The following is a 24,125-nucleotide window of genomic DNA, read 5'->3' on the forward strand; positions in this document are numbered from 1 at the left end:
GAGAATTGTAGCTTCCTGAACTCAAATTTGTCTCTTCAACTCATTGGGTCCATTGTGCTATACTGGGGTTTTTCTTCTTACAAGGTAGAAAGGTATAGTTAGCAAAAAGCCAGAGTAAACATAAAGCTCACTTCATTTGTTTTATAGGGATCACATTCTTTTTTTTTTTTTTTTTTTGGTTCCAGGGATCGAACTTGGAACCTTGCATTTGTGAGGCAGGCAGCGGAACCACTGAGCTAAATCCCTGGCCCAGGGATCACATTCTTGCATTGTGTCTTCTCCAGTATCTCAGTATAGAAATTTTATAAATTTTGTTCAGTTGTCTAGTTGCTAGGGCCAGTACTATACCAGGTACTCTGTTAGGTTGGAAGCAGATGTTCTAAATCTGTTTTTGAAACTTAATTATTGTACAACCTCTTCTAGCTGTTATGAACTATCTTGTGTTTCTTACACGATCTTAAGGTTCTTACAGTTATTAAAATTTTTATTCTTATGGTAGAGGGAATAGTAGGCTAGTAATCTGTAACATATAATTCAGATTGTAGGTATTTAAGATATCTTCCCTTAACAATTTCCTGTCATAAATATTTTTATAATTATTTTTTTCCCTTTCTGAAGGAAGTCACATTGCTGCTGAAGAGTGGGTCATTTAGTTGTCTGGATTGACGCCTTTACAAATTCATTTCTTGTAATTTCTAGTCATTTTTCTCTCTTTTACAGTTGACAGGAAACAGCAAACTTTTAGAAAAGGGTCAGATAGTAAATATTTTAGACTTTGTGAGCCATATGTAGGATATACCGCATTCTTTTGCATTTTCGTGTTCAGCCCTTTAAAAATTAAAAAGTGGCTGGGGATTTAGCTCAGTGGTTCCGCCACCTGCCTTGCAAGCGCAAGGTCCTGAATTCGACCCCCAGTACAAAAAAATTAAATTAAGTTAAAATTAAAAAGTATTTTTAGCTCAGTTTGGTCCACAGGGCTTTAGTTGGTAACTGATAATGTAGACCAACACCACTTCATTCAAGAAACCTTCCTTCCTCTTTCACTTTTTCCAGAATACTGCTAACTTCTCAAAAAAAAAAAAAGAAACCCAGAGGTTTGAATTTTGTCAACTTCTTCCTGTGTATTTCATCTAAAACCAAATACATTTTCAGTTATTTGTTTATCTTTCATTTTTGGATCAAGTAAAGGTTTATGTATGTCCTTTTATTTATGCCTAAGCCTACTGTGTTGATTCCTATTTGCATTCTCTTCCAAGTTCATTCGCACCTTGCTGTATTTTGCCCTCCTATGTATTATCTTTCCTGCTTTTTCCAGCTACTCTCTCAGCATGTGCATAGAGTTCTTACTCTTCTGCTGCTTTAAATATTATATTTATGCCTTCTCAAACTGTTGATTTCAGAAAAAAAGCCTAAAACTGCCGTAACAGTTTATCTAAAGTATTTTTAGTTGAGGTTAAAAATTATTTTAAAGTGTAATGTACCTAAGTTTTTATGAATACTCATTTCTGAGTTAATCTTGGCTATGTTTTTCTTTTTCATAAATTAATGTGTCCCCCTTCCGCAACCCATGACAACATATTAAAACCAATGAACATCTCAAGCGAAAAGGTTCTATAGTGGGGAGGAAGATGGCCCTCTAAAAGGCAAAATGTCAGGAACAGAATTTTTTTCTTTTTCATTTTAGCGATCAGACGGGATCTAGGCACATTGTGTTGCTGGCATCACCTCACAAATCCCCCATCAAGTGTCCTTTCTGAACTTCCACACAGCTGCTGTCCTAACCACTCTCTCTTTCTGCTCCTTGGTAGTTGTTTGTATTGGTATTTTGGTTTATGTTGGGGAAGGACAGAAGACCAAAAACAAAATAACTCCTTTCTCATCTTTTTTTATGATGAGTTAAAAAAACTATAAAGTGAGTTAAGTAGCAGTGGTTTAAGAGTTATTCTTATATTAAGAAACATAAAGGCATTAGGTCATTTAAATATAGACAAGTCCATCTATACAAAAAGAGAGAATAAGGTTACTTGTAAAGCATAAAGACACATGAAAAAACTACATGTTCTTACAACAATTTGTTCAATTCTTTTTTTCCTGTAACACAGTTATTCCTCCCCCGCTCCCCACACAACAGATTTGTAATGTAAGAATAGAATCATGGTGCAGCCTGTAACTCCCAGAGGTAAAACACACAGTACTAAAATTCCATCTGTAGATTTTACTTTTCAAATTTCATGTCATTTTATCTGAGCTAAATTCAAATTTGAAGTCATTTTTAAGCTTTTAACGACTGTATTTATGTTAGGTTGTTCTCTTATTTATGTTTTGTATTTAGATTTGATATTTTGTTAGGTGCAATTCTTTATTGTTTAATCATGTATACTATAACTTGGCAGTTGTTTTGTGTCTTGAATTTTAATCACTTTTGTTTTATTTGATTAGTTTTCAAATGGTTCCTTCACTCCTGAATTTTCCTTTCCTCCTTTTTTTCCACAAAATTACAATAGCATTATTAATGAGTGTTTTATCTAGTTGAGTAAATTTCTAAAATTAATTTTGAATTGGGAATTTTTGACACATAAGTGTAACTCAGAATTATTCAAAATTGAAAAAACATGGTATGAATGACCTGGAAGAATTAGTAATATAATAACTTAATATTATTAAAGTGCATGTCTGAAATTACATTGTATTTGAAACCATTTAATCCAGAACAAAAAAGAATTTATTGCTATCATAATATCTTTGTCAGTTATTTGAATCTGTTGAGTCACAGATGAACTCTTACACTAGTAGAATCAAAACTTGTGCCATATTATCCTTTTTTTGAACATGTGATGTAATGAGGATATTTCAGATAAGTTAAAAATACAATTGTTTCACTAGCTTTAGGAAGGAGACCAAAGAGGTGTTATCCCATTAATTTGTGTTAGCTGGGGAAATTACTCTGTGAAAATATTAGGTGTTATTAGGTCTGTTTCTCACTTGTCTTGGAAGACCCTTGATTTGTAGTAATTTATGTGCTGAGGCAAGAGTATAAAACATCAGCTGGGTATTGTGGTGCACACTTTTAATCCCAGCATTCTAGAAGGCTGAGGCAGGATTATGAGTTCAAGTGTAGCCTGGGCAACTCAGCAACTTAGTGACATCTTATCTTAAAATAAAATGTGCTGGGGATGCAGGTCAATCTGAAGATCATGGGTTCAATTCCAGTACCAAAAAGAAAAAAAGAGTATAAAGCACAGGTTGATATTGCTGATGTCCAGGAAAGAAGTCATTAAACTACTGTGTTAACCTAACTCTGCCTCCTAATCTCTTAGTTCTCTGTATTCCTCAGAGTCTCATTATTGATACCACATGTAATTTTCAACAGTTATATTTAAAAACTGGGGGGCCAGGGATTTAGCCCAGTGGCACCGCATCTGCCTCACAAGTGCAAGGCCCTGAGTTCAATCCTTGGTACTGAAAAAAAGGGGGGAGGAAATTCTTGAAGTTCTTATTATTTATATTTATCAACTATAGTATATTGCTATGAGAGATTTGACTTTTGTGTTGTGAGCTATGATTCATTATCACTTTAATGTTGCAGAGGTGTGACTGTTGTTCAGGATTTTCAGTGATACCAAAATCATGGAAATGTCTAATTGATTGGTTAAACAATCAACAAATATTTGGGACATTCTTTGGGCCACATAGAGTGCCAGTTGCTAAACAGTTTGCAGTTCAATTTGGGAAGGAGACTGACACACCATAATGGTCTAGAATAAGTGCAGTACTAAAGGTTAAGTATAAAAGTGCTGTGGAGTCACATAAGAAGATCACTAATCTGGAGGGACCTGGTCAGGGAAAGTGTTTGAGAGAATCTGAGATAGAAGCTGAGATATGAATTATATTCAGGGTTTAGTCAGATCAAGGAAATAGGAGCTGTTTTCCAGATTAGGGAAAGTATACTAGACAGCCTCTCCCCGAAGAAATTAGAAGTGAGGAAGAAGACAAGAGAAAGATGGTCAGGAATATATTGAGATACAGAGCCTAATAGTAAATGTCATACAAGCCATGCTAGAGAATTTTTCCTCACAGGAAAGCAATGATGACTCCATCTAAGAGATAATCACACTTGTATTTTAGAAAGATTACTCTGAAAGCAATCTGAAATGAATTGGAATATTGGGAGCATAATTAGAAATGAGGAAGCCCAGTATGCCCCACAGCAGTTGATGGTGCTAAGAATTAAGGGAGTAGCATTCAGGATGGAATAGAGTAGTAGTGAGCTTCATTTTAAGGAGATATTGAAGTAATAAGTTTGGTGAGAGAAGTACGGCTGACTTGGCAAATTGAATGGATGGTGCAGATATTTACTGAGTTCAACTCTTAGAAGGATGGTATATAGTCGAGTCTATTTATACAGGGATGATTATAAGTTTACTTTGGAGCATGTTGAATTTGAGGTGCTTATTTGGCACTCAAGTGTACATATCAAGTAGGGAACTGTACGTCCAGGAGAAAGAAAGCAGAATATAAACATTTGAGAGCTGTCACTTACAGATGGTAATTGAATACAAAAAAGTATGGTGTTGTATTCCTCAAAGGAGGTGAAAACAGGGCTGGGCCTTGAGCAACAATACTGTGTAACAGCTTAATATAGGAGAGGTGGCTGTGGGATGGTATGATAACATAGAATCTAAGTAAAGAGAGTAGTCAGCCTTTCTATATGTTCTGAGATTTCAAATGCAGTACAAATAGAAGAGTGGGCTTAGGATTTAGGGGAAAACTCTCGTTGACGTCAGCAAGGCAGCATCAGGAATATGGTATCACACTACTACTGGGATCAAGGTGAACACTAGTGTAATCACATTTTCTATATGACTTTTTCAATGAAGAAGTAATTTCAGTTGCAACTTTAGCAGTGAAGCATTTCTTTTTTTTTTTTTAGGGAGTGAAGAGAGGTATCAGAATAAAGTAAATTTGTAGAAAACCCTTTTGAAGACTTTATAGTTATAATAAAAATCTGATTCTTAAAATGCCATCACTTGAAATTTTTAATAAGAGGAAAAGAAAAATAGGTGTCTTAGATTTGAAGTAACTAGGATTTAATCTAAACTCTACCAATGACTATGATTTTCATCTTACAGAAGATAATATATGTCTAAAATGTTCCCCAAAAGTCTCATGTTTTCAGTGATGAAGATCTTGGAAGGTGAGTGGATCACGGAGGTGCTATACTCATCAGCGCATTAATCAGAGCTGAATGTGCTGTTAGGAGGTGGGGCCTGGTCATGAGGAGCAGGAGCTTTACCGTTCTTTTTCTGCTTCCTGGATGCCATGGGTGAAGCACCTTTACTCAACAATGCCCTTGCACCATGCTGTTTCTGCCCTGAAGCTGGCTAAGGACTGATTCAACTGAAACCGTGAGAGAAAACAAACTTCTTTTCAAGTTGTAGGGTGTCAGATATTTTAACCCAACAGCAACAAAGTAGCTAATATAGTTCTTGACAACATTTAATGGTGTACTCTATTAAAAAATGCTTAGTGAGTGGTGCCGCCACCAGCCTTGCAAGTGCAAGGTCCTGAGTTCAATGCCTGGTACCAAAAAAAAAATGCTTAGTGTAATGCCTGTCAGGTTGTATGTGTGTATGTGTGTATGTGTGTATATGTATGTATGCATATAAATATGTGATATTTTGTATATCTTATGTATAATGGTATATCTTGGTTAATAATTTCAAGATAAATTTCTTTGTGGCATATATATTAATTGTCTATTATGTAACAAAATAAATGAAAAGTTTTTCACAATAACTATTTATTAAATTATACTGTTTGTGAAGCTATTGTATGGAGAATACTAGCCCCCTAAAGATGTCTATGTCCTATTTCCAACCTGTATGTGATACTGCAAGGCAATAGAGATTTTCAGGATGCGATTAAGAGAGCTGATCTTGAGGTGAAGAGATGATCCTGATTTACCTGCATGGGTGCAGTCCAATTCTGGAGCCCTTAAACTTTGAGAACCTTTCCCAGAAGAAATCAGAAGAGATGAGACAGTCAGGTGTTTAGACAGATTTAAAGTATGAGATGGAGGTAGGGAGACATGAGCAAAGGCAAGTGAGATGAGAATATAAGGAAATGGAGAAATCAGTCCTGCCAAAAACCTGAGTGAGACTTCCAGGAAGATGTTTGAGTAGTAAATAGCAGAGAAACAGCTTCTCTGAGATTTGGTGTCCAGATGCTGGAATGTAGCGACGTGAGGAAGAGAAGAAGGAGGGAAATGGATCCTTGGGACCCAGCAAGGATCTGAAGCAAGATTTGAAGCCCATGGGGAGAGTGAAGAGAGACTTCAACGCAGAAGTAGAAGGTGGCAAGCAGCACTTTCTCTCTGATCCCTGACTCACTGTGTGGGAGGAGTAGCTCAAACCTGCAGATGCATGGTGACTACTAGCAACCCTAGAGGCCTCCACTGAGAAACACACCCGTGGAACAGAGCAGTGGACACAGCGGACTGTAGTGGCTGGTGAGTTATTTGGGTTCAGATCCCCCTCCCCCAGGAGAGGGCGATTGGCTAGTAGCCATCTTGGAGAGGGGTCAACTGAGCTTGGAACTCAGAGTGCTTTGGGCTGGCTCCACCTGGCACCTCACAGTGTCAGGGTGAGGTGGAACCCAGTTCAAGTCTACAGGAGGTCAAGGAACCAAGTTCATACTGGCAGGAGGCACACAGAGTGTTACAGCCTCACAGCCAGAAACCAGCCTGAACTTCAGTGGAACTAAAGATACAGGCTCGCTGGCATGATCCACTACTCCATCATAACTCTGTGGCTGACTTGTTTGGATTAATCAACATGGATCTGGGCTCTCTCTACCAGTGATAGCAGAGACATGCCCTGAAGTAGACCTTCTTTCTCCTTCTTTTTTTCTTTCTTGTTTGTTTGAGGTTTTTTGTTGTTGTTCTTTCTTAATTGTTTGTTCTTATTTTTATGTGAGTGTGAACATTGTTTCTAGTCTTTGTTGTTGTTGTTCTGTTCTTGTTTTTATTTCTTCCTTCTCTCTTCCCCTCTTGTCTTCTTCACCAGTTTCCCATAATCTTTGTCCTCTAGCCTTGCTTCTAATCTCTTCCTTTTCTTCTGTTTCTCCCCGCCCCCATCTCTTTTAAATTTTCTCCCAGAGGGTAAAATCTCCACATTGAGGGCATGCTTTCTGTATACAATTTTGTGGTTTTCGATTTTCTTAAATAACCGCAAATATAGTTCATATGGTTAAAGGTGGCAAATTAATAGTTACCACAGTTTGTCATTTTCTAGTCTGTGTTTGATGCTATTGTTATTGCTGATTGTGCTACTTTAGCTAAGGTGACGTAATTGTTCTAATCAGTTGTTCTTCCTGGTATGCCAAGACTGAGATTGTCTAAAGGTCATAAACAATGCTATAGGCCAGTGCCAGAGAACCAGGGGCTTGGCCAAATAGGCAGCAACTTCTCACCCCCAATAAACTGAAAAGGTAGGATTTTGCAACTGACTCAAAATCCGAAAGCCAGCTAGCTATACCTGGAAGTCATCTCTGAAAGGTAGTCATTTCCTGAAGGTTCTCAAAAACCCATTCACAGAAGTAATGGCAGAAAACTTTCCAAGCATGGAAAAAGATCTTGACATACAGAAAAGTGAAGTATATAGAACTCCAATTAGCCATGATACAAAAAAAAAAAAAATCTACCTTAAGGCATATAATAATCAAGATCCCAGAAATTCAACACAAAAACAGAATATTAAAAGCTATTAGGGAAAAGAAACAAATCACCTATAAAGAAAACCCCATGAGACTCACAGCAGACTTCTAAACATAAATCCTCAAGTCAAGGAGAACTTGGAATGAATTATTTCAAGCCCTAAAGGAAAACAACGTCCTTCCTGGATTGATGTACCTCGCAAAGCTATCTTTCAAAATCAGTGGAGAAAAAGATACTTCCATGACACAGAACACCTGAAGAAATTCATGACTACCAAACCAGCACTCCAAAATGTTCTGAAGGACATCCTAGAAAGAGATAAGGAGTTGGTCTCAACTCACCAATCAAAAGAAACAGACTGGCAGGATGAATCAAGAAGCAAGATCCAACAATATGCTGGATACAAGAAAAATTTAAGTGAGCAGATTCTCCCCTAGAGCCTTCAGTAAATAAAGGAGGTAGTGAACACCTTGATTTCAGTCTTGTGACACTCACAAGAAAGCTAGTTGAATATACAGGACTTCCAACCTAGAGAACTGAGAGATAATAAATTGTATTGTTTAAAGCCATTAATTTTGTTATTATTTGTCATGCCAGCAATAGCTAATTAAGGTAAAAGTCCAAAACCCAGAGATGATAGCTGAGTGCTACTGGCTCCGGATCTCTCACAAGGTTGTGTTGAAGGCATCAGCCAGGGCTCTAGTGATCTGGAGGCTTGACTGGGAATGGAAGGTATACTTTCAAGCTCACTCATGTGGTTGTTGGTATGACTTCTCTCAGAATGAGTGTGAGGGTCGGGAAGAGGGAGGGGAATGAACATGAATGTACACTATATAGAAGCCACAATATCTTCTACATTATCAAATCTCAAATGTGACATATCATGTGTGTCATAGTGCCATATTTTATTATTCACATAGACCAGCCCTAAGATTATACAGACGCATGTGATTAGCAGGAGATAAGAATCATTGGGGAATCATGTTGGAGGGTGGCTGTCAGAGTATTTGTGTGCCTAAAATGACAAACTATTGCTCTGTTACCTCATTAGACATACATAGTTCTGGTTCTGCAGTGTAGTTCGAATCCAGTTGATTGCCTTCTCTAAAACTGAGGTTATTATTCATTCAAAATTGAAATTAGCTTTGTATGCCAGTACTAAAAGTCAATTTAAGCTTGGTTAAGCAACTGAATTATTTCTTGTAGATCCTAGCACTTAACCATTTTTGAATGTGCTACATTAAGAATCTTGAGATATTTTTGAGAAATTCAAGGAATGGTTGAAGATAGAAGACTATGACTGATATATCTTGTCTTAGACAATGATTCTTAAACTAGTCAAATTTGGTCCTGTCATATGAACGCGTGTTTGCCCTTTGAAATTATATGGGTGGTAGGGAGGGTTCTTAGAAGGCTTGCTCGGAGGTACAACCAGTGTAAGGGGTTCCAGTCTCAAAGTTGTTTCATTTGTCATTACTTAAGTTTCAAATGGAATTAATAGTAAATCCACTTGCAAACAGTAGTTTGTTTAAACTCAACAAAAGTGTTGAAAAATTTAATAATCTTAAGTATTTTATAGTTTGTGGTAAACTACCCTAGTTTTATCTTAGGAAATAATCCTGTTGTCTCTCAGTGAAATTTCTGAAAACATACCGTTTTAAATGATAATTTAACAAAGACCTGCCAAAATGTTTTGGAATTTTTATTTTGTTTTGTTTTTATAATCCCACAAACTTTTGTTAGCTTCAACTTATTAGTGTCAGAGTTATGAATAATTTTCAATGTGAGTGTCAGAAGCCAAAAAGAAGTACTTGTCACTGGTACTTGTTAAATTGTTTTCAGTTGCTCAAAAGAGTCATTTTATTCAATTCAGTCAGTTCAATTTTTACATGTTTTCAATGTGGAAATTGCTATCCCAGTGATACAGAAGAGTTTTCTTAAAGGTATTAATAATATGCTACAATGGTTAAGACAGACCATCTGTTTTGAACAATCTAGACAGGTTTTATGAAGTGGGGTGTGTGTGAAAGAACAGGTATAATTTTGAAAAGTAGGGCTGAAGTGAGTGGGAAATAACTGAGGACAGTACAGATAACTAACTGATTTGATCTTTCAGCTTATAGTTTTAAAATCCTGAACTGTGTTCTGTGCTACTTTACATGGCTGACTGCTTACTTTTAATTATTGCTGGAAAGGATAATGAGATGGACTTGAATAATTTAAACTATAGAGAAATATATCTGAATAATTTAGACTCTTAACAATAAATTCTGTGGTTAACTTGCTGCTCTAGCATGTAACCAACTTGCTTACTGAGCACAGGAAAATTGTTGCAGTGTTGACTAGACCAGAAAATGGTATAAAATATACACATTTACAGAAATGGGAGGGATGAAAGAGACCATTTAGTTCATCCTCATTTTGAAAGTTAAGAACCAGGACTTTTTCTACACATATTTATAGTAATTGAGTTGATCCTGTGTAGGTCCTTCCATTTCTCTTCCCTCCCTTCTTACCTTCCCTCCATTCCTGTTTTTTTGTCTTTTTTAGGCTGTACTGGAGAACGAACCCAGGCCTTTGTACTGAGCTACATCCCCAGCCCTTTTTTATTTTTTATTTTGAGACAGAGTCTCATTAACTCACTAAGTTGCCCAGGTTTGGTTCAAACTTGAAATTCTCCTGCTTCACCCTCTCGGAGTGCTGGGATTGCAGGCACACATCACCACGCCCTGCCAACCATATTTTGTGTGAGATATGTGTTAGTTTGGTTATAGAAGAGCCTGTGAATGAGATGGAGAGGAAAACAGTTATGACAGTTGTCATAAGTTCTTCATGGCACATAAACATGAGGGGAAATTCTGAACTCCCTGATAAAAGGAAGAGATTGAATCCACCACAAAATGAGGCTAGGATTTTTAACAGAAAAAATTTGAAGACTCAGCAAACTCATTTTTTTTTTAAATTAGCAAGATAATTTTAGATCTCTTCTCTATGATAATATTTATTATATTACTTTAGAGATATTTTTGCCAGAGGTAATTTTAATATCTTTAAGATATAATTAAAGCCATATAATTCACCCATTTATAGTTTATACTCCAATGTTTTTTAGTATTTAGAGTTGTTCTATTGTAGCCAAAATCTAATTTTAGTACATTACCCCCAAAGCAATTCTGTACCCATTAGCAGTTGCTTTTCATTCCCCTTCTTGGCATCACCCAAATCACACAAGCCCAGGCATCCAGTTATCTGCTTTCTGTTTTCATAGGTTTGACTATTCTGAGCATTTTATTGAACAATACATTGTGTGATTTTTCATGAATGGTTTTTTCACTTAGTATGTTTTCAAGGTTCATCCACTTTGTAGCATGTGTCTGTACTTCATTCTTTTTTATTGCCAGATGACCCATACATACACATATAGCATATTGTTTATTTGTCAGCTTTTGGACATTTGTTTTATTTATGCAGATATTTTCCCTGTGGGTTTTCTTTCCTGAAGTAATGTTTTTAACTTAAAGATGATACAATTTGAGAAATATAATTTATGTTCTTTTTATGGAGCAGCAACAAAGGAAAACTCTACATTACTGTGTGTAATAGACTTCTCTCAAGCTTGGAAAGATAGTAGGAATTTGACTAAGGAACTAGGGAGATATAATAGAAGGTCAACTGTTTTATTACAGTATTTTCCAAAAATATATGTTTGGATCCCATTCTCTCTTACTGATACTCCTTTATATGACTTTTAAAACCTCAAGTTTGCATATTCTGAAGTACGTCATCATAGCATACTATTTGATCTGCTATCTACTTCAAATGGTCATAATCTTAAATTGTATATTGGTGATAAATTGCATGGTATAACTTCATAACTTTGTTCCTTTTAGATTTTTTTTTTTTTTGGTACCAGGGATTGAACTCGGGTCCTTGCACTTTTAGACTTTTTTAAAAGGTGAAATTAATGTAAACTTAAGATGAGATAATATTTTTGGAAGATGAGAAAATATTTTTATAACCTGAGGCATACATATGAAAGTAGGGAAATAATATGGTTGGTATGCTGTTGCCCTGATGCTTATCTTGAGGGCATGTATATAAATATTTGAAAGCTTTTAAAAACATCTACAAATTATTCATAGTACATACATCCATATTTTTTCTCCTCCTCAGAGGCCAAATGCTTAGTCCTTGAAATTGTGTAAGATGTCATTTCCTTATCTATTAAATGTCATATATGCTTTGTTTAAAGATTATAGTTTAAAAGGAAAGGAGTCTTATTAAACTACCATATTTACTCAAAAAAAAAAGACCTAGGCAGAAAATAATCAGCCTTGAAAACCATGGATCAAAAGTGCCAGCCCCAGTCAGCCTTGCCTTACACGCCCTACTGCGTAGCCACTGAGTAAGAGAATAGTGGTGACAGCTAAGGCAAGGAGAGGCTGATTGGGGCTGGCATTTTTGATCTCTAGTTTTCAGGGCTGATTATTTTCTGGCTAGGTCTTATTTTCAGGGAAAGAGGGTAACATACTGAAAACTTTATCTTTTTGAGGAATAATACCTTAGCTTGAAGAACTTCCTTTAATATTTCTTATAAAATAGGTTGAATTCCTTCAGCTTTTGTTTGTCTGGGTGGTCTTTATCTCTCATTCATTTCTGAAGGATAGCCTTTGCCGAGTACAGTAGTGTTAACTGGCAGTTCTTTCCTTCAGTACTCTGTTTATATCATCTTTTTTTTTTTTTTTCCGTACCAGGGATTGAATTTGGGTCCTTGCGCCTGCGCAGCAGGCGGCGAAACCACTGAGCTAAATCCCCGGCCCTGTTTATATCATCTTATTTCTTTCCTCACCTTCAGCTTGGAAATTCTGTTTGCTTTTCTCTTGATGGTTTCAGAATCCTCTCTCTTCCTTTGACTATTGAGACGTTGATTATTATGTATTTTTAATAGTCTTATGTAGTTGTATCAAATTTGTGCTCTTTGACCTTTCTATATCTGAGTATTTATATCTTTCACCAAGTTTGGAATGTTTACTGTTACTGTTTGAATAAGCCTCTCTACTACTCTTTTTGTACTCCCTCTTCAGTTCAGTTGCCTCAAATAATTGGTTTTCTGATGCTGTTCCTTAGATCTCATAAGCTTTCTTTGTTCTGTTTCTTTTTTTCCTCCTGTAACTTTGTATTTTCAAATAGCCTTTCTTCACTCTTACTGATTCTTCAGCTTGATCAATTCTATTGATGTGCTCTGTTGCCGTTTTAATTTTGTTCATTGGATTTTTCAGCTCCAGAATTTCCGTTTGATTTTTAAAAATTACTTCAGTTTCTCTAAATTTCTAATTGTTTTTCTGTATTTTCTTTGAAGTTTACCAAACTTTTTGCTTTTTTTTTTTTTTTTTGGTTATAGTGGTGATTGAACCCAGGGCCTCATATATGCTAGGCAAAACATACTGCCACTGAACTACATCCTCAACTGATTGAACTTTAAAAAAAAAAAAAGCTGTTTTTGATTCTTCATTTGACGTTACACATCTCACACAGCTGTTTTTAATTCCTGATCCAATGTTACACATCTCTGTTGTTTTGGAGTTCAATACTGGCACTGTATTTTGTCAGCTTGGTGATAATTCTTGATGCTTGTAGACATACATAAATGTCTGTACATTGAAAAATTATATATTTACTCTGTCTTCACAGTCTGGCATTTTGTGCTCTTCCTTCTTCATTGGGCCTATCCTAGCAGATTGTTGTTGGACCCACAGCCATTTAAGCACTAGAAGCTTCCCTATGCCCAGTTTTGCCACAAGTATCCAAAGTTGGATATGCCCAGTTTTGCCACAAGTATCCAGAGCTCTGGCCTGGAGGGCCCTGGGGAAGATTCAGGAAGGTAGCTGCATTGTGTGAAAAAGCTAGCCAGGGACCTGAGTCCAGAATCCTGTCATAATGGTCCAGATGATCGTGCCTTCTCATATTACCCTTTACAGGTGCAGCAGTTTCCTAGAGAGATGGGACAGAACCCCTGCTGTAGTCATTGGCTAGAGCTCAGACTGGGCCCATCAGAATCTGTTGTGTGTAGTCCTTTCATGGAGACTCACATGGATTACCTAGGCTTCAAGATTTGGGTGAGTCTCCATCTGGGTCCTTCTGATAGCAGTTCTAAGAGCAGTTTTAAGCTGGATCTCTGCTGAAAGGGCTAGATCTGAATTGCAGGGTAACTTGGATGTACCATTAGAACCAGTTTGGAAAGGCAGGCAGTTCTTCTAGTCAAGGTACTCTACTAGTATACGTGATTTTTTTCCTGGACCTTTTGGCAGATGGTTTTGGTTGCAGGCTCAAGGCCAAACTGGCTTGTAGCCCTTTGGGAGTAGGGTTGTTTCCCAGAATATGATCTTCAGGTCTGCTATCTAGGTACGGTACTGGCCTTTTCCCTCAAAACAGCTTTCCTGTGTTTTGGGCTACTCTGTAGCGTTTCAGAACCTCTTACCTGAATCCCGAGGCTCCTGCAGAGACTTTAGTTTATGGATGGGTGCAGAATTTTTCTGTGGGAGGATATGAGTAAGTGACCTCCTGTTCTGCTGTCTTGCTGAGTGGAATATTTGTATTTAAAAGTTAACTTGTTTTACTAAATAAATGATTGATTGATGGGTTTTAAAGTGTTCTATAGTGAAGCGAATAACTTTGGGCAGGGGGGGGTTTTTGAGCATTAGTCATTAAGATTTAGCACATATGGTCTAATTAAATGCCAGGAAAGAAACAAGTAATATGCTGTGAAAATTCAGAAGATAGATACATTATTTAGTTTGGGAGATTAGAAAAGATGTTATGTGTAGGTAACATTTGAACTGAGTATTAATAGGTAAGGTTTTGGAGTGTTTGGAGATAATAAGATACAAATATTTGGAGTTAGAGAGAATTATCTGGTATTCTGGGTGGACTGAAAAGTAAACTCTGGATTAATACTGGTCAAATACATGGGAGTGAATGCATAGCTTATTTCTATTTCCTCCTTAAATCTCATTAAAATGACAGTAATGGACTAAAATGGCACAAACCTTCCAGGAGAACTAATGTGAGACCCAGTAGATTGAAGAAATTAATAAAATTTTGGAATATGGAAAGCAGGTAGAAAGTGGAACCATAGATACTTGGAGAAGGGAAGCCAAGAAGCAGAACATCATCCCATGGAATTCTAGAAAGGCTTGGAATTAGATGCAGTATGAAGACAGTTTTGAAAATGAGGTAAAGGGTGAGACTAAAAAGAGTGGATTATTAAATTTCTTATAGGTTATCATTTGAAACCTTGATAAGAGCAATTTAGTGTTGGAAAAATAAGCACATTGTCTGGTAATATTTTCTTTTTTAAAATTTATTTATATATTAATTGGTTCATTTTAGGTATACAATACATTTACATTTATCATTGGGTGTTTGTACCTGTACATGATGTATCTTAGTTCTTATTTTTCCCCCATTACCTATGCGCCCTTCACCCCCTCCACCCTTCCCTATTTACATACTTTGTTTCCTTTTTTTTTTTCTTTCTCATACTTTTTCCTTTCCCTTCTTCCCTTTCCCCTTCCCCTCCCGCCACCCCTACCCCTTTGGACCTTTTCCCATTTCAAATTATCAATTATTCATTTTAATCATTTTCTCCTTATTTACACTTTCAGTTTCTCACACTAGAGATACGATTCGGTATTTACACATGTGTGTCCTATTTATTTCACTTAAGAGTATGGCCTCAATATGCATCCATTTAGCTATAAATGACTCTATAGTTTCTCGTTCTTTATGGCTGAGTAGTACTTCATTTTATAAAAACACCACATCTTCTTTATCCAGTTTCCAGTTGATGGGCACTTGGGCTGTTTCCAAACCTTAGGTATTACAAACTGTGCCACTGTAAACATGGGTGCACATATATTGCTGTGGTATGATTCTTTTAATTCTTTGGGGAAGATACCCAGTAGGGGAATAGCTGGGTCAAATGGGACCTCTAGTCCTAGTTCTTTGAGGTATCTCCATACTGATTTCCACAGTGGTTACACCAGTCTGCACTCCCACCAACAATGGAGAAGGGTTCCTTTCTCCCCACAGCCCCGTCAGCATTTGTTATTGGTTGATTTCTTGATAGCAGCTGTTCTTTCTGGGGCGAGGTGGAATCTCAGTGTTGTTTTCATCTGCATCTCTCGAATGACCAGTGATGTTGAACATTTTTTCATATATTTATTTCCTGCTTTTACTTCTTTGTCTGAGAAATGTCTGTTCATTTCAGCTGCCCATTTTTGAATTGGGTCTTTGAATTTTGAGGGTCTGATTTTTTTCAATTCTTTATATTGGTAATATTTTCTTTATTAGCAAATAGACACTCCCTAAGATCCATTTATTGGCAATGAAAGGTTAACAGGGCAGGCCCAGGAAATACATGGTTGCTCAAAATCTAGGGATGAAAAATGAGTTAGCATTTTGCAGTACTCAGTTCACTGTGGTTAAATTCTTTCTCATTAATGGCAGAGCCTTCTCAGATTTTAGCACTCAGTTTTCTCTTTTGCATATCAGAACCTGCTTTAAATGAAGTGTTTGGAAGTCCGTGTAATTGTACATTGTAAGACTGTTAACAGTTTTACAACTGAGTATTGTAGGACTGTAGTCAGTAATTCTAGGTTCATGATCATGACCACGGTCCCAAACATATATTTTGCTCACCGTGTGTGTGGCTAAGGGAAATTCTTTCTAACCTTTCTTTATTTTGTCTACTATATGGTGTGTATATATATGAATATACACACCTGAATTGTGTGTAAATCATTTCTGACATTGGTGTCTTTTCCTACATCACTTCTAATACTCTAATGCCAAATAGGTGTCCTTGTAATTTAATCCTGTTTGGACACTGTCTCCACAAGTGGATTTAATGCACAAATCAAAGGCTTGGTCCCATCCAGCTGTCTCCACTTCACATGCCAGTTGGTAATCTCAGGTCGTCACTCGTACTTATGTAGAACCAGCTACAGATTCAGAGGGTTCCCAGAACCCTGTCCTCAGATTTGATAATTTATTAGAAAGACTAATGGAATTCAAAGAACTCAGACAAGTTGTCAGTGTACTCTTACAGTTTAGTCTAAAGAGTACACCTTAGGCATAGGCAGAAGAAAGAGCTGTATAGGGCGACATGTGGGTGGGAGCTGGAGTGCTTCCATGCCTCTCTGGTAGCTCACCCTCCAGCCTGGTACCTCAGACCCCCACCTCAGAAGCTTTCACAGCCCTGTTGGTTAGGGTTGTTTTTGTTGTTTCGTTTTGTTTTTGGTGTAACTAAGGATAAACCCAGGAAGCACTAAACTATATCCCTGACCTTTTATAATCTTGAGACAGGGTTCTACTAAATTGCCAGGCAATATATTATTTTGTTTCTGTTTGCTGTGTAGTTCAGGCCAGCCTTGAACTCATAATCCTCTTGCCTCAGCCTCCTGAATGCTGAGATTATAGGCGTGCACCACCATGCCTGGCCAAATATATATATTTTTATTATACTCCAGCACTTTCTCAGCTTTTTTAAATAGGAAAAACAACTAAAATTTGGACTATCTTATAGCTGCTGGAAATTTTAATTATTTTCCTGATTTCTGCTGAAGAATTTAGGATTAGAGTATATATTTAACTGCTTCTATGTCCTAGATATTGCTTTAAGCAATAGTACTACAGAAGCCAAGTTTTTGTTCTCAAGGACATTATGAGAATGTTTTATGGGACATTGGATAATTCATGTATTTACTGAGATGGAGAGTACTATGGTGAAGAGCATTTGATGCAGAAAGTATCTATTCATTCTGCACATCCTAAATTTGAGATGCCTTTTAGGTATTCAAGAGATGATATGAGTTACAAAATTCACAGGGGATACTGGGGCTGAGGGTATACATTCAGAGTCTACAGGATATGGATGATAATGATCCTAGAGGCTGAGGCACTGTCCAGCAAAAGCACAGGTCCTTCTCTTGGTCCCTGAGTCCATAGCGTCCCAGCTTTGCCATTTACCTCTCTAGACCTAGACTTTCTCTTCCCCCACTCTCATATGCTCCATTGTTGAAACTATTTGACACAGAATTTCTTTGTCTTTTGCTCAGTTTTTTAGTTCTTGGTAAAGTATAGTCCATACTCCCTTGAAGGAAATGCCTCACAGGTTTGAATTTGTACAACTGTGGGGATTTTACTAACAATTCCAGAATGGTATTTCTTCTGGCCTCTTCAATATAAGCTTCCACTTCCTGAATAAGCCAAGAAAAAGGTTCCAGTCTGCCATGGATGAGCTACTTATGCATATTTGAATTTGAGGACCCAGAAAACTCTAGCCTTGAGATATAAATCATGAAAAGCATGTTTTTTTGTTCTGAGAGCAGAATACAGAAGTCCGGTATCTGGCAGTGCTTAAAAAGATAAAACATTGGGAGAGGGTTGGGTTTATTTGAGGGTGCAAATTTAATTCAAGATAAAAATAATTGATTAATTACACTGACAGTTTAAAAAGCAGAAACATCTCTATAGAGGTAAAATATTTGATATATTTGACATCTTTTATTAAAAATATAGAATGGAGAATACTAAGTGAAGAGTAGTTTTATGGGGAAGTAAAAAATAGTAGCAGGTATCCTCAACCTGACTATGGATATTTATAAAACAAGTATAATATTTACTACTTCAGCTTTTACTGATAGTATACCAGATATCTTACCCAGGATAGTAGGATAAGAAAAGAAAAAAATAGTGGGAAAATTGAAAAGAAAGAAACAGTCTTTATTTGCAGATGATATGATAGTCTATTTAGAAAACTCAAAAGGATTTAAAACATTAGGTCACAATTTCTTATTATAATTAATCATAACAAATATCTTATAGTTATCATAGTCATAATGTATTAATTAATTAATTTTGGTACTGGAGATCAAACTCAGGACCTTGCACTTGTGAGGCAGGCATGATGCCACTGAGCTAAATCCCTGGCCCTGTCATAATGTACTTTATAATTACGATTACTTATGTTTGTATATGATAATAGATAATATAATAGAATTTAATCAAATTGATGGAAAAAGATAATTTATAAAAAGTTTTTCTAACCACTACATATAAATTTATAAATAGAATTTTTTTTTAGTAAAAACAAAAAGTATCATATTTAGAAAAGAGCTTTTTGGCAATATTAGGACTATTTTCAGTACCTTCAAGAGAGTGGGAAGAGAAATATTACAGATAGAATACAGATAACATTTTGGAGAAATTTTGCTCTAAAGCATAGCAGATAATCTGTTAGTAACTAAAAAGGGATATGAAGTCCAAAAGTTTTTTATTTGGTTTGTTTAAGGTGCAGAAATTACATCATGGTCATATGCTGATGGAAATGACTCAGTAAGAGAAGGGAAAAATTCATGATGCAGGAAAGACATGCAAGCATTCCTGGAAGACTATCCTTGGGCTGAGGGTGTAGCTTAGTGGTAAAATATTTTGCCTTGCACACATGGTGCATGAGGCCGTAGGTTCTGTCCCCAGCATTGCCCTCTCCCCCAAGAATGTCTTTAAGATATGACCATGGCCTTCAGTAGCAAGGAACTCTAGCGTTGAGTAACGTAAGATCAGTAGGGGACAAGAGGTTAGGAAGTGGTAACAAATGGCATAGATTGATGACGTGAGTCTTAGCTGGGGTTCTTAGGAAGGATGAAGGGATAATGGAAGTATCAGTGAGAAGTAAAGTGGACAAGTACATAACCTCCAGGCCAAATAACACAAAGGATCAAGGAGAAAACATTCATCACTTGAGAGGTTGCAGGAGAAGAGCCAGGTTTTTATTGGAACAAGAGATGTGCATTTATTTTCCTCATAAAGCTTCTTTCTGACTTTCTAATCTAAATTATAGTTCCTCTCATAGGTTTTTCTTTTCAAGCACTTAAATCATAGTTTATAATTTCTTATTTGTAAGTACCATGTACAAGTATTTTGTTTGACTGCAAATAACATAAACTGTGCTATCCAATGGTTTAGAAATAACAGACTCCTCTTTTTCCATATAATATCCAGAGGTGGTATATGTGCTCAGAAAATACGTTAAGAAACTAAAAACATTGCTGTTCTTAATTTTCATTTATAGGGCCTAAATAAGATTGCTACACCTTTAGGTATCTAATGTAATTTGCAGGTAGGAAAAAGAAGTGCAAGAAAAAAAGGTGTTGAGTACTTGAGGAAGTCAAATTTCTTCAGACATTTTTGGTAGACTGGAATATATATCTAATTGATTACCTCTAGTAAATTAACTGTGTCCAGTAGACATGTTAATCATAAAAGTTTTATTTAGTTAGGCACCTTGTTAACTTGAACAAAATTGGAGTTTCATTAGTAATGAAGAAAGGAAAAGTGAATACTGGTTTGACAACTTGCAGCAACTGCAGTGAAAAAATACTTTGCCTACTACTGTGATGACAAAGCAAGAATTTCCACTTGCACAAGGAATATTTGATCCTATTGTAGTTTGAAATACATATTGAAATACGTAGTTATTAACAAGTAATAAAAGTAAATAAAACACAAGTAAAAGGCATATTAAAACTCATAGTCTCTATTTAGTCAGCTTTTGTATTGCTAAACAAAATATCTGATTCCTGCAACTTAAATGAGGAAAGGTTTATTTGGCTCCTGGATTCAGAGAATTCAGTTCATGGTTGACTGGCTCCAAAGAACATCATGGCAGAAAGGTGTAGTGGAATCAAACTGTGTAGGTCATGATGCCAGAGAAGCAGAGCCAAAAACTGTGCCAGAGAGGAACTGGCAGGGACCATATATGGTACTTGAGGTCACACCTCTGTGACCCACCCAGAGACACCGACAAGTGGGTTTAACTAATCCCTTGGCAGCTCCCAAGCCAATCAAGTTGGCAATTAAGTTTCACTATCACAGTCTCTCATCTTTAAGTGGATCTAAAAGAACACTTGTCATAAATCGACATTTAGTAATAATTGCTCAGTAAAAAGGAAGACATTTAATTCTCTTCCAGGGACCAGTATTTTTTATCTTCAGCAGATAATATCACATAAGCAAGAATAAAAATTCCTAATCTTTGGGCCCGGGATTTACCTCAGTGGTACTGCCACCTGCCTCACAAGCGTGAGGGCCTGAGTTCCATCCCCAGTACCCCTCCCCCAAAATATTAATCTTTTATTTAAGATGCCAAGGCAACAGATTTTAGCTTATTGTTCTAAAATAAATGACATTAGGACTATGCTGTCCAAATATAATAGATTAATGATAAGGAAAACACACTGGGGCTGGATATTCATCTTTTTTGGAATGAAGTATATGGAGGAGAGGGGACTTGGTAAAGTAAAGTAGGAAAGAGGTCAGAATATGGCAATATATCCCCATGTTTCCTATGTTCATTTAATGAAATTTCTGATGATAATACCTTGAACTTAATGTAAAACATTCATGTTTTCTAAAATGTCACAAATATCTCATTTGAAACTCATACTGACCACCAGAGGAACAAAGTGAAGCTCAGAAATACCTTGACCAAAAATGTGTGGCCTTAAAAATGAAGAAGTGAAACTCAGATCTCAGGTTCTTGACTCATCTAGTTTTTGGGTAATAGTTGCTCTTTGACCTCAGATAATGTCATTGGAATGTCTTCTTTTTATCAGTGCAGATGTTACTGAAAATGGACATTCATTTCTTGAAATGACATTTAAAGGTGATATGTATATGCATTAGAAATACATCATGTTGTGTGCTTTAATTATTAGACACTGAGAATTGATGACATTTGCTGAGCCCAACATTTTTCCTCAGGCCAACTGTATTTCAATCCTCTATTGTTTTGAGATTTCCTCCCACCCACACCCCTTTTTAGTTTTATCTAGTTATAAGCAAAAAATAACATTAAAAAAAACCTTGACCAATAAAATTTGAAGTAGCTCTTGCCAGGCAGGGCAATGCATGTCTGGTAATCCCAGCACTCTGAAAGACTGAGGCAAGAGGATCACAAGTTTGGACCCAGAATGGGCAACTTGGCAACATAGCAAGACCTTAGCTCAAAATAAAAAATATGAAAAGCACTATGGATATAGCTCAGTGAGGAGGCTCTGGCTTCACTCTTCAATACAAGAAAACAACAACAGCAAAATAAAGGGAAGTTCTGTGATAAAATATACATAACAAAATCTGTCACTTTAAACAGTTTTAAGTGGATGGTTCTATTACAGTAAGTATGTAAATTTAGCTCCAGAACTTTTTCATCTGTACCAAGCTGAAATCTGTACCCATTAAACACCAATTGTGCATTTCACCTTCTTTTGGCCACTGACACAGATTACCTTCTGTGTCTGTGAGTTCGAGTACCACAGACATGGGGAATCATATGGTAATTGTCCTTTTGTGAGCAATTTATTTCATTTGGTGTAATGTCTTCAAGGATCACCCATCCTGTAATATATGCCAGCATTTTCTTCTTTTTTTAATTAATTAATTGTGGTGTTTTGAGACAGGATCTTGCTGTGTAGTTCAGGCTGGTCTTTACCTCAGGGTAATCCTCCTGCCTTAGCCTCCTGAGAGCATGTCCTTCCTTTTAAAGGTCAAATAATAGTGTCTTGTAGCTATGTACAGTACTATATTTTCTTCAATTTATTGATTTACTCATCCTACGTCATGGGTATTGTGAATAATGCTATATGGACATGTTTTTACAAATACCTGTTCAAGCTTCTTCTACTTAAACTATTTTGGTATACATACATAGAAGCAAAATTGGTGGACCATATGGTAATTCTATGTTTACTCTTTTCAGAAACCATCATACTGTTTTTCACAGAGGCTGCACAATTTATTCCTACCACCTATGTGTGTGAGTTTCACCAACACTTTTATGTTTTTATTGTTGCAAGAAGCACATACAATTTACTGTTTATTAGCACTGTTGACTACATTCATGTAATACAACATCTCTAGAACTCTTTCATCTTATAAAATCCTGTACCCATTGAACAAGCTCTTATTTGTCCCTTCCCCCATCCCTTGGCAACCACTCCTCTACTTTCTATTTCCAGAGTTTGACTATTGTTTGCGTTACAGTGTGGATTTTAAGTGTCCTCAAAGGCCTGTAAGCTATAGGCTTGTTCAGCCTGTGGCACTACTGGGAGGTATTGGCATGTTTAGGAGGTGGGGTGTCTTTCACTTCCTAGTTGGCAAGAAGTGAGCAGACTCCTCTGCCATGCTGTCCCTCCATGATGTTCTGTGGTATCCCAGCCCAAAGTAACGGCCAAGTGACCATGGACCTAAACCTTGAAATTATGAGCCCAAATAACTTTTTTCTCCTTTTAAGTTGGTTCACTCAGATATTTTGTCACAGTGATGGCAACCTAACAAACATAGCAAGATACCCCATATAAATGGAATCATATATAGTGTTTTTCTTTTTGTGACTGACTTATTTCACCGACCATAATGCCTTCAAGGTTCATCAGTGTAGTAGCCTGTGACAGTGTTTTCTCTTTTTAAAGGCTAATATTCCATTGTGTTTATATACCACAGTTTCTTTATTTATTCATCTGTCAGTGGACCTTTATGTTACTTCTACCTCTTGAATGTTGCCAGTAATATTTCAGTGAACATGGATGTGCAAATATTTCTTTGAGATCCTGTTTTCAGAGCTTTTTTATGTATAATCCCAAACTATATCAAATTGATTCTGTTTTAAAATAATTTTTGTGATGTGGGAAATTAAACCAAGACTTCACATATGCTAACACAATTTATCACTGAGCTATGCCCAACCCCCTTAAAAATTTTTTTTTGAGGAATCTCTTTACTGTTTTCCATGATAATTATGCCATTTTACATTTCCACCAACGGTACACAAGGGTTCCAATTTCTTTACATCTTTACCATAGGCATTATTACTGTCTCTTAGTAGTTACCATTGTAGTGGGTGTGAAGTAATACCTCATTGTGGTTTAGATTTGCATTTGTCTAATGATTAGGGATGTTGAATATCTTTGTGTGCTTTTAAACACCTGTCTTTCTTCCTTGCAGAAATGTTTGTTCAAGTCCTTTGGCCATTTTTAAATCAAGTTTTATATTGTTGCTTTTAGTTGTCTGTTTTTGAAAATATATTCTAATTCTTTATCAGGCACATGATTTGCAAATAATATCTCCTGTAGGTTGTATTTTTACTCTGTTGATTGTGTCCTTTGATATACAGGTGTTTAAATTTTGATGTAGTATGATTTATTTTTTTCTCATGCTTTTGGTGTCATATAAGAAAAATCATTGTCAGGTTGTTGTTTTTTTTTTGGTACCGGGGATTGAACTCGGGTCCTTGTGCTTACGAGGCAGGCGGCGGAACGACTGAGCTAAATCCCCAGCCCCATTGTCAGGTTTA

General features: G+C 36.5%; 1 protein-coding gene across 6 annotated transcripts in view; it reads left to right on the plus strand.

Annotated features, from left to right (window-relative positions):
• Nucleotides 1–24,125, plus strand: part of Cog5 (component of oligomeric golgi complex 5) — a 316,280-nt gene that overhangs the window by 95,608 nt on the left and 196,547 nt on the right. For 4 of the 6 annotated variants that reach the window (XM_087206494.1, XM_087206496.1, XM_087206499.1 and 1 more), the window contains exon 7: nucleotides 22,533–22,589. The exons of the other annotated variants lie outside the window; for them this stretch is intronic. In XM_087206494.1, coding sequence (XP_087062620.1) covers nucleotides 22,533–22,589 — 57 coding nt within the window. The remainder of the gene's footprint in view (nucleotides 1–22,532; nucleotides 22,590–24,125) is intronic. 6 annotated transcript variants of the gene reach the window in all.

The sequence above is a fragment of the Heterocephalus glaber genome, unplaced genomic scaffold, assembly GCF_053883595.1.
Source record: "Heterocephalus glaber isolate CG9 unplaced genomic scaffold, H.glaber_assembly_v1.0 deba00000676, whole genome shotgun sequence".
Classification (NCBI taxonomy): domain Eukaryota; kingdom Metazoa; phylum Chordata; class Mammalia; order Rodentia; family Bathyergidae; genus Heterocephalus; species Heterocephalus glaber.